This window comes from Mobula hypostoma, chromosome 5, assembly GCF_963921235.1.
Source record: "Mobula hypostoma chromosome 5, sMobHyp1.1, whole genome shotgun sequence".
Lineage (NCBI taxonomy): Eukaryota > Metazoa > Chordata > Chondrichthyes > Myliobatiformes > Myliobatidae > Mobula > Mobula hypostoma.
This window is the reverse complement of record NC_086101.1, coordinates 168927377-168944002: the sequence shown is the minus strand read 5'-3', so window position 1 is coordinate 168944002 and position 16626 is coordinate 168927377. Positions and strand designations below refer to the sequence as shown.

Sequence of the window (16626 nt, the reverse complement as noted above, 5' to 3'; positions counted from 1 at the left end):
CGCACAAACAATGAAGTGATCAGGTTGAGTGAGAGTGAAACCTGCAAAAGAAGCACACAGGGATCAATCTACTGTAGCACCTGCTTAAATGAATAAGGAAGAAAAATACATGAAAAGCAAAAGATAATCTAATAGCAATCCCCTACCCTTCTGCACATTGCTTTGTAAAACAGACCGCAGTAAAGAAACCTCACTTGGCAAGATTCCAGCTACATACTCAAATATTTAATGCTTCTGGTGTAAACTGCAGTCTTGATGCAGTTATACAGTTTTTCTAAAGTCGTCCCATCATTTGGAAGTAACCATGTTTCTTTATGTGGTTTGGCAAAGAACAGATGCCCATCATTAAACACATACCTGATCCAAATACCATTACACAGAGTTACTGACCCAGCCGTACAAAAAGTATCCAAGATCCAGCCTTCACTCAATCACTTGTCGTTTTACCGCTTTGCATGTTATATTTATTGAGAACAATAGCAGCCATTCCTTATTCTCTGTCTACTCCTCATAAATATAAACATCCTAGTAATTCTTCAATGCCACTGAAGCCATGATTAAGTATTACAGTTTAGGTAGTGGACCTGTCTTTTGATCAGATTGACGGAGTGAAAAAGATTGGAAACCCAATGGGCGTATGGAGTCGTACACCGTTAGCACAGTCTGGGTTAAATTTCCTACTCAGGACCATAGTCAAGATAAAAGAAACATGTCAGGAATGGGAACTCATTTAGAGGTCCCTTTCAAGTAGTTCTGCTATGATGAAAAAGCATCATGAAAAGTCATTCCATCATTGGCCAACAACAGTTGCTCTTTGGATCATACTGACCCAACTTCCAAGCTGCAGGGTGCAATATGATTGTGCACCTTGTTGCAGAAATCACAGCACTGCTGCAGAGATTATCTGTGACAGGAAAGTACAAGACAGATTTACAAGGAGGCACAGTCTGATCCAGTCTGCACTGTGGAGGACCAATTTTTTAAGATCCACAGAACTGATGATATAGTTCTCTAATAAGTTTGTAGGTTTCTATGTTCCATTAAATAGGCAGAGGCAAATATATTTTAAATCGTTACATATCCCATTAAAGAAATCTGATGCAGATATTCAGTAACTTGGCAGGATTCTCTGGGATCAGATGCACTCATTCTTAATGTCAACAGATTTTGGCAACTATCAGCTTCTTGCTTGAGTGATACATTTATCTTCAGAGTTTCTATTAAATGTTGACGTTTATTAGTTTTTGTTAGGGCGAAGAACCCAATTAGTTCCAGGATTGGCCTTTGAAAAGAGAGCAACTTCTGGCTTCATACAAGTACTTCTCTCATCTAAAAAATGTGCACAGCTGGAATGAGACAAAATGCCCTTTACTAAATATATACGTTTGCACACCAAGTCTCGTCAGGTGATTTCTCAACACTTTTATTAAATGACTTCACACCTCCAGCCACGCTGTCCAGTAAAACAATTAAAGTTTTGAAGTAAAACCAATAAAAACATACAAAGAAATTGAAAGTATACAGGGGTAGAAATCAGAATGCAGTGTATGTGAAGTATGAGCTTATTGGCAAGGTTGGCATTCGTTGCCAATTGCCCTTGAACTGAGCAGCTTGCCAGCTCACCGCAGGAGGCAGCTAATGATGTGGTCTGGATTCAGATGCAGATCAGTAATGTAAATGACAGCATATTTTCCTTCCCTAAGTGGACATTAGTGAACTAGATAGATCCTGAAGGACAGTTCTGCAGTTTCACAGTCACCATGTTGATCAACATTTTATTCAGAAGAACACAAGAAACAGAAGTAGGCTACTCTGCTCCTCAGGCCTGCTATGCTTTTCAAAACTGTACACCTTAGCTTTTAGAACAGAGAGCAGTACAGCTCAGGAACAAGCCCATCAGCCCACAATATTGTGCCAAACTAGTTAAACTAGTAATTAAATGCCTAACTAAACAAACCCCTTCACCCTCCATTCTCTGCAAATTTATATGCCTAGCTAAGACCCTTTTAAATGCTTCTACCATATTTGCCTCCGCTACCAACCCCGGCAACCATTCCAAGCACTCACTACTCTCTGATAGGTGCAAGAATGGGGTGGCCTGAACTGAATGTAATACTCCAGATGAAGCCGAATCAGTTTTAGTGACTGAAACTACATCCCTTGAATCCTCAAATATTTTGACCTTCATCTTAAGTAGAATAGCACCCAATCTCCGCAGCCCTCGAGGATCGGGAATTCCAAAGATTCATTGTCCCAAGGGTGAAGAAATTCCTCCCCATATCTGCGTGGTAAGCTGATGCCATATTTCCGTGCCTATTCTGGTATCTGTCCCCCACTTTTCCTTCGCTACATCGATGACTGCATTGGCGCTGCTTCCTGCACGCATGCAGAGCTCGTTGACTTTATTAACTTTGCCTCCAACTTTCACCCTGCCCTCAAGTTTACCTGGTCCATTTCCGACACCTCCCTCCCCTTTCTAGATCTTTCTGTCTCTGTCTCTGGAGACAGCTTATCCACTGATGTCTACTATAAGCCTACTGACTCTCACAGCTATATGGACTATTACTCTTCTCACCCTGTCTCTTGCAAAAACGCCATCCCCTTCTCGCAATTCCTCCGTCTCCGCCACATTTGCTCTCAGGATGAGGCTTTTCATTCTAGGACGAGGGAGATGTTTTCCTTTTTTAAAGAAAGGGGCTTCCCTTCCTCCACTATCAACTCTGCTCTTAAACGCATCTCCCCCATTTCACGTATATCTGCTCTCACTCCATCCTCCCGCCACCCCACTAGGAATAGGGTTCCCCTGGTCCTCACCTACCACCCCACCAGCCTCCGGGTCCAACATATTATTATCCGTAACTTCTGCCACCTCCAACGGGATCCTACCACTAAGCATATCTTTCCCTCCCCCCATCTCTCTGCTTTCCGCAGGGATCGCTCCCCACACGACTCCCTTGTCCATTCGTTCCCCCCCATGCCTCCCCACTGATCTCCCTCCTGGCACTTATCCATGTAAGCAGAACAAGTGCTACACATGCCCTTACACTTCCTCCCTTCCCACCATTCAGGGCCCCAAACAGTCCTTCCAGGTGAGGCGACACTTCACCTGTGAGTCGGCTGGGGTGATATACTGTGTCCGGTGCTCCCGATGTGGCCTTTTATATATTGGCGAGAGCCGACGCAGACTGGGAGACCGCTTTGCTGAACACCTATGCTCTGTCCGCCAGAGAAAGCAGGATCTCCCAGTGGCCACACATTTTAACTCCACATCCCATTCCCATTCTGACATGTCTATCCATGGCCTCCTCTACTCTAAAGATGAAGCCACACTCAGGTTGGAGGAACAACACCTTATATTCCGTCTGGGTAGCCTCCAACCTGATGGCATGAACATCAACTTCTCTAACTTCCGCTAATGCCCCACCTCCTCCTCGGACCCCATCTGTTACTTATTTTTATACACACATTCTTTCTCTCACTCTCCTTTTTCTCCCTCTGTCCCTCTGAATATACCTCTTGCCCATCCTCTGAGTCCCCCCTCCCCCCTCCTTGTCTTTCTTCCTGGACCTCCTGTCCCATGATCCTCTCGTATCCCTTTTGCCAATCACCTGTCCAGCTCTTGGCTCCATCCCTCCCCCTCCTGTCTTCTCCTATCATTTTGGATCTCCCCCTCCCCCTCCAACTTTCAAATCTCTTACTAACTCTTCCTTCAGTTAGTCCTGACGCAGGGTCTCGGCCTGAAACGTCGACTGCACCTCTTCCTATAGATGCTGCCTGGTCTGCTGCATTCACCAGTAACTTTGATGTGTGTTGCCATATTTTGAGACCATGACCCCTGGTTCACAACAGACATTGAATGAAAACATTATCGTTATATGTACCCTGTCAACTGTGTAAGATTTATCCAATTAATTAAATTAAAATTCCTCAGCTGCTGGACTGGATTTGAGCTACAAATCATCACCTGTGCTTCTGGATGACTGGAAATACAACTCGTAGAATGCTTGCCAACTTAGCAGTGAGGTGACCTTTGCCCAATAAGCTCAGGCATTCAGACTGCTGATAACTGCCCAAGACTGCAAGAAACTGCAGAAAGTTGTGGACAGAGCTCAGCACATCACAGAAACAAAACTGCCCTCCATTTCTTGCTGCTTCACTAAAGCAATCAACATAATCAAAACCCCCAACCACTCTGAAGATTCTCTCTTCTCCCCTCTCCCACTGGGCAGAAGATACAAAAGCCTGAAAGCCTGAAGGCTCAGGGACACATTCTACCTTGCTGTTAAAAGAACATTGAATGGTTCCATAGTATAATAAAATGGACTAAAGAACTTCACAAATGGGAAGAAGATGGCAGTGCGACACAGCTCACAGCAGCCACTCCAGTGGTGATGTCTGCCATTTGTCAAGTAGGGTGCCGTGCACAATCCTGATTTGATGGAGACAGACGTGAGAAGCATGGAGGAACATCTGGTGAAACTTCTGAAATGCTCGCTTCGCTGCTGCTGCTGCTGCTACTGTGTGGTCCAGAATCTCCGGAGGAGAATGCCCCAAGTCCTCGGCTTTGCTTGTTGCTCGGCAGCCGGGGCAGGGTCGAAGCACTCGGCAGAGGATGGTGCCCTGAGAGGCTGTGTCGGAGGGGCTGGTCGGAGGCTCAAAGTTTTCGGACGGACTCAGAGTCCGCTGCGGTTGGGTGCTTCCAATGGTGCTGTATCGGTGAGTTGGTGGCGCTTGGAGGTTCATAGCGGGGAGAGTTCCTCCCTTCTGCCACCTGCGTGAGATGATGAGTCTATCGGAACTCTGAGGCTTTTTTTTTACCGTGCCCATGGTCTGCTCTTTATCAAATTACGGTATTGCTTTGCACGGTTGTAACTATATGTTATAATTATGTGGTTTTGTCAGTTTTAGTCTTGGGTTGTTCTGCGTTTTCTTGTGATATCATTCTGGAGGAACGTTGTATCATTTTTTAATGCATGCATTTCTACATGACAATAAACGAAAACTGATCTGAACAATCTACCTCATTATGACCTTGCACCCGATTGTCTATCTGCACTAGTTTCGCTATAGCTGTTACACTTTATTCTGTACTGTTTTACCTTGTACTGTTTCAATGCACTATGCAATGAATTGATCTGTATAAACTGTACACAAGACAAGTTTTCACTGTACTTCAGTACATGTGACAATAATCACATAACATACAAACCCTAAGCAACACACACAAACTGCTGGAGGAACTCAGCAGGCCAGGCAGCTTCTATGGAAAACAGTACAGTTGACATTTTGGGCCAAGATCCTTCAGCAGAGAAAAAAAGATGAGGAGTAGAGTTAAAAGGTGGGGGAAGGGGAGGGAGAAACACAAGGGGATAAGTAAAACTGAGAGGGGGAGAGGTGAAGTAAAGATCTGAGAAGTTGATTGGTGAAAAAGATATCCAGGAGGAGACGACAGAAGGCCATGGAAGAAAGAAAAGGGGGGAGGAGCACCAGAGGGAGGTAATGGGCAGACAAGGAGATAAGGTGAGAGAGGGAAAAGGGAATGGGGAATGGTGAAGGGGGTGGGGGTGCATTACCAGAAGTTCGAGAAAACAATGCTTATGCCGTCAGATTGGAGGCTACCCAGACAGAATACAAGGTGTTGCTCCTCCAACCTGAGTGTGGCTTCATCGCGACAATAGAGGTGCCCATAAACCTGTTAGGCCCAGAGGGACTGTGAGAGCACGTTGCTGCAAACACAGTATAAGATCTAAGCAGCCAAACTTGTATGTCAGAAGGTGACGGTGGGAAATTGTCATGCTTTCCTCTATAGTTTCATGCAGTTTGAACCAAAGGAAGAGAAGTGGAGGCTCAGCATTTTTTTAAAGATATGATTTCAAAGTCCCCAGATTGCAAACAAATAGCTAATATTTTCATAATGGTCAACCAGTGGTACAGTGCTTTTTTTTTGAAGTAGGATAAGTCAGGATGGATTCATGGTTTTCTCAGGCTCCATCTTAATGGATGCAAGAAGCCTACTCCAATATACTTGTCGTCCCATCCCTGAAGTTTGGAGTTGAGGTAAGGCAGTGAAGATTGCCATGCCATACTTTTGTCCATGCACCAAGCCAGCTGGATGCAAAGTATCCACAATTTTTTAAAAAATCGGTGCTCTTCTCAAGGCTTTAATGTGAGTCTTGTCAAATTTAGAAGACCTTTTATTTCAAATGAAAATGACCAAAATTGAATAATACTTTGGAAATGCTGAAAATAACAAAAAAAGTTTTAATTCCCAGAGTTGGTAGTTTTGCAAAATATCATACACTTCACATCGACACAAACCAAGCAGCCGCATGCAAGAATTTTAGGCAAGTAGGTATCAGTGTTAGTACCTGCAACCAGCAACAAGTTGGGCGAACTCTGCACTCTCTTCACAGAGGCTAATTTAACTGATGTAGCGGCACGTTTACGAGCACACCCACCGCTGTCTGAAAACAGAACCACAGAAATGCACAGCATACATATCAAGCAGAGCATAAAGTGAGCAAAGCCAGTGTAACTTATTTAGTGGCAGGACATTCCAAGTAAATCAAACCAAGCACATTATTTACATGCGTGAAAGCTGCTCAAGTTAATATAACAAATCGCTCAGTAAAACCAATAGCAATTAACATCTCTAAACATAACAAGGACTAGCAATAGGCCATTTGGCCCCTTTTGTCTGTTCTGTCATTCAAGATTATCTTAGCTAACTTTTCAACACCAGCCCAATATTCCTCAATTCTCTTTGTACCCAAGAGGCACATTTTGACTAACAATTTTAATCATGCTAACATCTTCATCTTATCAAATAGCAGGAAAACCAAGGTGCACAATAATGCCACATATATGTGGGATAGGTGGGTGGGAGAGGAAATATTATTTCAGGCAGAACCAGAAATTTACTACATGTGATGTGGATGATACGGAATGTCAATCCCTAATTCCCCTTGGATCAAGTGGTTTGCTGGGCTATATTTGAGGGTGGATAACCTTAGAATTGAGCTCGTCACTGTGCTCCTGGTGAAACATGTCCACCAGATTAGAGAAAAAAGTCTGCCTTTTCTTAAAGAACCTGGTAGTTTCACAGTGAACGTTACGATGCTATAATTTCCTCCATATTTAATGAGCCAAAAAAAAATTCCTTACATCATGGTGGGAATTTAACCTGCTTCTCTAGACTATTTCCAATTCACTGGGTTACTAGTCCAATGGGAGAAGATACAATGCCAATAATCATAGAGAAGCAACAAGTAAGTAGGAAGATTTAATGCTTTATTTGACTAAAGGAGATGCCAAGTGATGATCATGGGAAATGAAAGGAAGAAATATCAACAGCTGTCTCTCCTTTTGGGTGCGGTAGTGTAAGACCAAAGAGGCTGGAGGAGCTAGACAGGGGCGAGAAGATTTGAGCAAGGGCTGAACAAAAAGCTGGGCAAGTATATAAAAGATAATGGTGAAAATAATGTCAGCTGCAATCTAAAATGAAGATAAAAATAATGGGGTAGGAAAAGACAACTAAGTACAGAAAGTCATTTCCATGCAGTAGTTATGTCACAAGCATTGTGACTGGAAATGCCCTACCTACCTAGCAGATGGAAAAGAGAACAAATCCAATGAGAAATCAGTAACATTCCTTTCAGCACCTCCCTCATCCTGAGACACCTAGTATTTTGCACTACACTTAAATATTGTCATGATAACTTGTGTTTAAATCTTAAGCAAGAATCACAACTTGAAGCTCTGTGGTGGGATCATTCAAGTAATTTTGCTTGTAGAACATACTTGACCGAATAGTTTGAATCATAAAATGCAGAGAAATTGGAATGCCTTTGAAATTGCAATTTCAGAATCAGAATCAGGTTTATTATCACTGGCACGTGTCGTGAAATTTGTTAACTTAGCAGCAGCAGTTCAATGCAATACATAATATAGAAGAGGAAAAAAATATATAAAAATAATAATAAGTAAATCAATTACCGTATATATATTTTGAAGCCTTCAGGCTTCTGTACCTCCTACCTGATGGTAACTTGATTTCAAAAGTTCTCTACCAATGGAAGTCTTTTTTTATATGTCTTAATCAGTTATTGACTAATTGCAGAGATATTAGTCGACATCTCAATTATTGATATGTCGTAAGATTGCCAAATGATAGGAGGAGAGCTGGATGAACTTTCCAAAATCTACTTTCAGATACCTTTTAAGGTTGAACAATTCTAACACACTAGCATGTAATTTTTACCACATTGAACAGAATTGTACAGCATTGATACTAATTGTAATTCTGAGCATTCGTTGCTGATGTAAATAAAATAACCTGAAGTGGGAGAATAGATGACATTAAATAGGATCTGTACTGTAACCAGTGGACAGAGGAACAGATAGGAAGTTACAAGTTTTTTTACAATGTTATTTCCATAAATTAGAGGCTATTAAATAAGCTTATTTTAAAGAAAGCTAGAAGTTGGAAATCTCAAATAAAAACAGAAAATACAGAGAAGGCAGAGGAATACAAGTCAGGATATACAAGGGACTGATCTGTATCACAGATAGTTAGGCTACATCCACACCAGACCGGACAATTTTGAAAACGCCGGTTTCGCGTAAAAATGACAGGTGTCCACACTCTGCGTTTTTGAAAATACCTCCGTCCACATTAAAATGGATATTTGGGCGAGTTTCCTCCTACTGGGCATGCGCAGGATACACGGAAAACAAGCGAAGAGGAAACGGTATACCTGGTGCACGTTTGCCCAGTTACAGACTAGAAAAACTTAAAAGGAAATTGCCAAACGAAAGACTTGGTGCACGTTTGTCCAGAAACATTTTCTACAGCCATAATCTCTTCACCGATGAAAGGGACGACAGCTACAACTAAATGCGATAAGGCTTGTTACTGGGCAAAAGTGAAATTTGCTGTTACCTCATTTGTTTGCCTTTACTTTTGCCACGTCTTTGTGTATTATTTTGCTGTATTTAACATGTGCAATAAAACGAATTACTGGGCAAAAGTGACAATTGCATCTATTGAGTGTTTGCACAAACAATACATTAATAAAGCACCTTGTTAAATGTATAAAACATGTCTGCATCAGTGTTATCTTGTATTTCCATACAATGTTACATTAGGATGTTACACATCTATTGTCAGATATTGTTGTTGTGTTGGAGGTTGCGTTCAAGAAAACAATGAAATGCCGCGCTGCGGCCACCATTTGTTCCGGCACGTCATGACAGCGGTTTTAAAATTAGCCGCTTACCCCGTACACACTACAACGGCCAACCGGCGTTTTCAGATTTAAACAATCTGGAGAGTGTTTTAGAAAAGCTCCATTTTCGGGGGAGGAAAACGCCGTTTCAGTGTGGACGGAGGGTCAAAACGAAGAGAAAAAGCTTCGGTTACGGATTTATCCGGTCTAGTGTGGATGTAGCCTTAGTACTGTCCTGAGGATAAATTGCAAAGGGGTTAATGATGGTAGTTAGAGCATGATAGTTAGAGGATGATAGTACAGACAAAAGGCTGATTTATACTTGTGCGTCAAATGTACGCCATAGGTACCACATACCCTATGCCATAGGGTGACGTGCACCTGCCCAAAAATGTAACTCACGCGTCGTGGCGACGCAGACCGCAACAACTGTCATTGGTCTGCTTGGTAGCATCGCATTTCCGGTTGCTTTTCTCTGCCATCTCTGTACACTGATGCAAAATAAATGGTTGGAGACGATGAACTAAATCATCAAGTCTATCTGCCGACATCCGAAAATATTTGACAAGCATTTCCTCATCCATATCTCTCACGAAGAACCTCAACACAGTGGCATAGAAACCCCACCACCAGCTAGCGTTTTGGCGGTGAATTGCAGAGCGACACAGACACAACTACACATGCTCACTGTGGCGTAGGGCTACGCAGAAGTATAAATCAGGCCTATGGCGTAGGCTCCGGCGTAGCCCGTACGCACAGGTATAAATCAGCCTAAAGAAGTGTAATGTGCTGCAAATAGCAAGGCTGTGTGACATACCTAGTTGATCTGGCTGTACTAATGAAGAGAGAAAAACTGAGCTAATATCATTAACCAATTTGACTGGAAGACTTTGACAACTTATCTCCACAGCTACGCTGGTCTCAGCTGATCAGAGATATTGCCTATGCTCTCTTGGCTTCCCCTTTCCACCACACACCTCCCTGTCTTCACTGCAAAAGAAATTTGCTGGCTTGCCCACAGAAGGCAAAGAGTGGTTGTGGACAGGTCATATTCTGCGTGGAGGTCAGTGACCAGTGGCCTGCCTCAGGGATCTGTTCTAGGACCCTTACTCTTTGTGATTTTTATAAATGACCTGGATGAGGAAGTGGAGGGATGGGTTAGTAAGTTTCCTGATGACACAAATGTTGGAGGTGTTGTAGATAGTGTGGAGTGCTGTCAGAGGTTACAGCGGGACATTGATGGGATGCAAAACTGGGCTGAGAAGTGGCAGATGGAGTTCAACACAGATAAGTGTGAAGTGGTTCATTTTGGTAGGTCAAATATGATGGCAGAATATAGTATTAATGATAAGACTCTTGGTAGTGTAGAGGATCAGAGGGATCTTGGAGTCCAAGTCAATAGGACACTCAAAGCAACTGCACAGGTTGACTCTGTGGTTAAGAGGCCCTATGGTGTATTGACCTTCATTAATCGTGGAATTGAATTCAGGAGCCGAGAGGTAATGTTGCAGCTATATAGGATCCTGGTCAGACCCCACTTGGAGTACTGTACTCAGTTCTTGTCGCCTCACTACAAGAGGGATGTGGAAACCATAGAAAGGGTTCAGAGGAGATTTACAAGAATGTTGCCTGGATTGGGGAGTAGGCCTTATGAAGACAGGTTGAGTGAACTCAGCATTTTCTCCTTGAAGCGACGGAGGATGAGATGTATAAGATGGAGGATAGAGGTGTATAAGATGATGAGAGGCATTGATCATGCGGATAGTCAGAGGCTTTTTCCCAGGGCTGAAATGACTGCCACAAGAGGGCACAGGTTTAAGGTGTTTGGGAGTAGACACAAAGGAGATGTCAGGGGTAAGTTGTTGTTGTTGTTTTTTTTAACGCAGAGAGTGGTGAGTGTGTGGAATGGGCTGCCGGGTACGGTGGTGGAGGCGGATACGATAGGGTCTTTTAAGAGACTTTTGGATAGATACATGGAGCATAGAAAAACAGAGGGCTATGGGTAACCCTAATAATTTCTAAGGTAGGGACATGTTCGGCCAAATTTGTGGGCCGAAGGGCCTGTATTGTGCTGTAGGTTTTCTATGTTTCTATGAAATTTGTTACTCACTCTCTCCCACTTCTGGGAAAAGGTCCGATCAAATGCATTAATTTGCTTCTCTTTGCACCACAGTGCCTGCCATGCTGAGTATTCTCAGCATTTTCCCTTTTAATATCAGAATATTAACAGGACTAGAGAAATGGCTGTAGTGAAAAGCTCTGATATGGACAAGGCACAAATACAATGAGCCATGAGTCAACATCTGTAGTGACATTTTTGCACTGTTTAACTTTTACAGCATCTTGAACTTTCAAGATTATCTGTTGACAAGGTCTTGATGGCTACAAGGTGTTCAATCTTAAACAAGAGATTCTGCAGATGCTGGTAATCCAAAGCAATGCACACAAAATACTGGAGGAACTTAGCAGGTCAGGCAGCACTTATGGAAATGAATATGGAGTCTACATTTTGGGCTGAGACACTACATCAGGACTGGAAAGGGTGAAAATTGCAGAATGTGGGGGGAGGGGATGCAGGACAAGCTAGAAGGTAATAGGCGAAGCCAGGTGGGGAGGCAGTATGAAGTAAGAAGCTGGAAGGTGATAAGTAGAAAAGACAATGGGCTGGAGAAGAAGGAATCAGATAGGAGACGAGAGTGGACCATGGGAGAAAGAGAAGAAGGAGAGGCACCCAAAGAAATTATAGGCAGGTGAAGAGAAGAGGTACAGGTCGACCTTCACTAATCCGGCTACCTGTAATCCAGTTCCTTTGATAATCTGGCACTGATTATGCTTAATATGATCCTTCTGTAATTCGGCATTTTCACTAATCTGGCACTCTTCAGGTCCCAATGGTGCCGGATTAGTGAAGGTTGACCTGTAATAGGCTTGATTGGAAAATCGAAGATGAGGAAGAGAAAATCTGCAGAAGCTGGAAATCCAAGCAACACACACAAAGTGCTGTCACAGCCAGAAACATCGACTATACTCTTTTCCATAGATGCTGCCTGGTCTACCAAGTTCCACCAGCAGTTTGTGTGAAGAAGAGGTAAGCGGGAGGGAAAAAAATTACCAGAGGTTGGAAAAACATCGATGTTCACACCATCTGGTCCCCTTTCACCTCTGTCCCCTTTCTCGATCTCTCGGTCTCCATCTCTGGAGACAAACCGTCTACCAATATCCTTTATGGCTATCTTGACTATACCTCTTCTCACCCTGTCTCCTGTAAAAATGCCATTCCTTTTCTCAGTTCCTTCATCTCCACAACATCTGTTCCCAAGAGGAGGCTTTCCTTTCCAGGACATCAAAGATGTCCTTCTTCTTCAAAGAACAACATTTCCCTTCCTCTACCATTGATGCTGCGCTCACCTGCACTTCCACATTTCCAAGACATCCACACTCACCCCATCTTCCTGCTGCCTTAACAGGGGTAGAGTTCCTCTTGTCCTCACTTACCATGCCATAAGCTTCGCATCCAACACATCATTCTCCACAACTTCCACTATCTTCAATGGGACACTACCACCAAACTCATCTTTACCTACCACTCATACTCCACGTTCTGCAGGGATATCTCCCTGTGATTCCTGTCCATTTGTCCCTATCCACTAATTGCACTCATTTCACTTATTCCTATAAGCAGCTGAAGTGCTACACCTGACCATTCACCTCCTCCCTAACCTCTACTCAGTGCCTCAAACAGTCCTTTGAGGTGAGACACTACTTCACCGGACACTACAGTTTCTGGTGCTCGCCTCCGGGTCCAACATATAATTCTCCGTAACTTCCACCATCTACAACGGGATCCCACCACCAAGCACATCTTTCCCTTCCTCCCACTTTCTGCAGGAATCGCTCCCTACGTGACTCCCTTGTCCATTCATCCCCCCAACCCTTCCCACCGATCTCCCTGCCGGCACTTATCCTTGTAAGCAGAACAAGTGCTACACCTGCCCTTACACTTCCTCCCTCACTACCATTCAGGGCCCCAGACAGTCCTTCCAGGTGGGTGAGGTGACACTTCACCTGTGAGTCGGCTGGGGTGATATACTGCATCCGATGCTCCCGATGCGGCCTTCTATATATTGGCGAGACCCGACGCAGACTGGGAGATCTCTGATCATGATCATGACTAACATACCATTAACAATGATATTTAAATACTACCTATTACCAATTCATTAAATATATGGGAAGTTAGGTGGGTGACCTTGGCGGCTACTTTGACAGAACACAAGGTGTTTGGTGGGATGATATGAAGTATTAATTTCTACTTTATATCAACTACACTACTGTGCAAAAGTCTCTGGTGCATATATTATAGTTATGGAGCCTAAGATTTTTACATAGTACTATAGCAATTTTATATATTGCACTGTACTGCTTCGCAGAAAAAGGAAAATTCATGACTTATGTGGGTGATGAGTGATGATAAACCTGATTCTGATGTGTATCTCTATTGTGGACTGGGAATGGAAGTATGTCTTAGGAGACTGTGTGTGCGTGTGTGTGTGTGTGAGAGTGTGTGTGTGGGTGTGTGTGCGTGTGTGTGTGCGCGCTTGTGCAGTACTGTTTATCTGTAAAACAGCAAATATACGTGTAAAGACATTTTTCTGAATGTCATTCACAACATGCTGGAGGAACTCAGTAGGTCAGGCAGCATCCGTGGAAAAGATCAGTCAACGTTTCGGACCGGAACCCTTAGTCAGGACTGAAGAGGGAAGGGGCAGAGGCCCTATAAAGAAGGTGGGGGGGAGGGTGGGAAGGAGAAGGCTGATCGGCTCCAGGTGAAAAACCAGTAAGGGGAAAGATAAAGGGGTGGGGGAGGGGAGGCAGGGAGGTGATAGACAGGAAAGGTGAAGAAGGAACAGGGGAAAACACAACGGGTAGTAGAAGGAGGCGGAATCATGAGGGAAGTGATAGGCAGCTGGGGGAGGGGGCAGAGTGGCATAGGGATAGGGGAAGGGAGGGAGAGGGAATTACTGGAAGTTGGAGAATTCCATGTTCATACCAAGGGGCTGGAGACTACCTAGACCGTATACGAGGTGTTGCTCCTCCAACCGGAGTTTAGCCTCATCATGGCAGTAGAGGAGGCCATGTATGGACATATCTGAATGGGAATGGGAAGCACAGTTGAAGTGGGTGGCTACTGGGAGATCCTATCTGTTGTGGCGGACGGAGTGGAGGTGCTCGATGAAGCGGTCCCCCAATCTGCGACGGGTTTCACCGATGTAGAGGAGGCCGCACCGGGAGCACCAGATGCAATAGATGACCCCAACAGACTCACAAGTGAAGTGTTGCCTCACCAGGAAGGATTGTTTGGGGCCTTGAATGGTGGTGAGAGAGGAGGTGTAGCACTTACGCTTGCAGGGATAAGTGCCGGGTGGGAGATCCGTGGGGAGGGACGTTACGGACCAGGGAGTTGCAGAGGGACCGATCCCTGCGGAAAGTGGAGAGGAGTGGAGAGGGAAAGATGTGCTTAGTGGCAGGGTCTTGTTGAAGGTGACGGAAGTTGCAGAGGATAATGTGCTGGATCCGGAGGCTGGTGGGGTGGTAGGTGAGGACAAGGGGAACTCTGTCCCTGTTGTGGTGGCGGGAGGATGAGGTGAGAGCCAAAGTGCGGGAAATGGAGGAGATGCGGGTGAGGGCATCATTGATGACAGCAGAAGGGAAACCACGATCCTTAAAGAAAGAGGACATTTGAGATGTCCTGGAATGGAAAACCTCATCCTTGGAGCAGATGCAGCGGAGATGGAGGAACTGGGAATAGGGAATGGCATTTTTGCATGTGGCGGGGTGGGAAGAGGTATAGTTGAGGTAGTTATGAGTTGTAGAAGATGTCAGTGGACAGTCTGCCTCCAGCGATGGAGACCGAAAGATCGAGGAAGGGGAGAGAAGTGTCCGAGATAGACCAAGTGAATTTGCGGGCTGGGTGGAAGTTAGAAGTAAAGTCAATGAAATTGACGAGCTCAGCATGGGTGCAGGAAGAAGCACCAATGTAGTCAACTTCCGGTAATTCCATCCCCCTCACTTCCCCTACCCCTATGTCATTCTGCCCCCTCCCCCAGCTGCCTATCACCTCCCTCATGGTTCCGCCTCCTTCTACTACCCATTGTGTTTTCCCCTATTCTTTCTTCATCTTTCCTGCCTATCATCTCCCTGCCTCCCCTCCCCCACCCCTTTATCTTTCCCCTTACTGGTTTTTCACCTGGAACCTACCAGTCTTCTCCTTCCCACCCTCCCCCCACCTTCTTTATAGGGCCTCTGCCCTTCCCTCTACAGTCCTGACGAAGGGTTCCGGTCCAAAATGTCGACTGATCTTTTCCACGGATGCTGCCCGACCTGCTGAGTTCCTCCAGCGTGTTGTGAGTGTTGCTTTGATCTCAGCATCTGCAGATTATTTTGTGTTTCTAAATGTCATTGTTACCTATATAAAAAAAAAGTCTAGAATATAAAACTTTGTCCAAAGGTACACAATTGCAAATAGAAATAAGGTTATAAGGTACCATACCAGTTTCTTACGCTGATAAAATGAAAGGATCCTTACAAGGAAAGTTAGTGTTGTCATGTAACTTTTCAGATAAGCAATATCATACTCTTAAATTTACACAGGTTGCAAATAGTAATACAGTTTTCTTAGAATTTTCCACTGTATTGACTGAGGGATAAAATAAATCCTAAAATGCTTAAATATACAAAAAGGTTTTAGCAATTACTTAATTTGTTTGCTGTCAGTTTAACTATAATGACTGCATGACAATTACAGTATATGTCACAGAATTAATACAGAATGGATATGATTGGTTTAACCATATTGGGGTTCAAAAACATAATCACTAAAATACTTAAAATTTAAAAAAATAATTATTTGTGCAAGTAAAACAAGAAAAATATTTAAAACTATCAATAAGTAAACAGCAAAGATTCTAGATGGTAATAATATCTTATAGATAGGTTATACTTATTAGAATGGTATACTCCCCCTACATTTTATGTTAAAACCCTGCTGAGTCCCCTGTCTGTGAATGTAATAGATTCATCAGCAATTCTCCGAGCACACAATCTTGGACTAACGTGTTCGGGTGATAAACATAGTATCTAATTCAAATACTGTAGGATGGTGGGTGGGGTGGAGGCAAAAACAATTAAGAGCTTTTATGGTGATCGACTGTTTGATTAAATCAAATACTTGGGAAACTATTTAAAATTTGAAGTTCCTTAAATTCATGAGCACAAGCAAACGGTTAGGAGGTATGTCACAAGATTTATTTCCACTGCTTTTAAACCTGTACTCAAAGTTTTGTTCAAATCGATCCCCCATTATACATTGAGCAAAGTTTCCATTTTTCTAGTTTGGAAT

At 43.7% G+C, this 16626-nt stretch overlaps 1 protein-coding gene across 5 annotated transcripts in view; it reads right to left on the bottom strand.

Annotated features, from left to right (window-relative positions):
* LOC134347160 (sorbin and SH3 domain-containing protein 2-like) overlaps positions 1-16626 on the bottom strand; it is a 465962-nt gene that overhangs the window by 149730 nt on the left and 299606 nt on the right. For 3 of the 5 annotated variants that reach the window (XM_063049380.1, XM_063049383.1, XM_063049384.1), the window contains one exon: positions 6369-6464. The exons of the other annotated variants lie outside the window; for them this stretch is intronic. In XM_063049380.1, coding sequence (XP_062905450.1) covers positions 6369-6464 — 96 coding nt within the window. The remainder of the gene's footprint in view (positions 1-6368; positions 6465-16626) is intronic. 5 annotated transcript variants of the gene reach the window in all.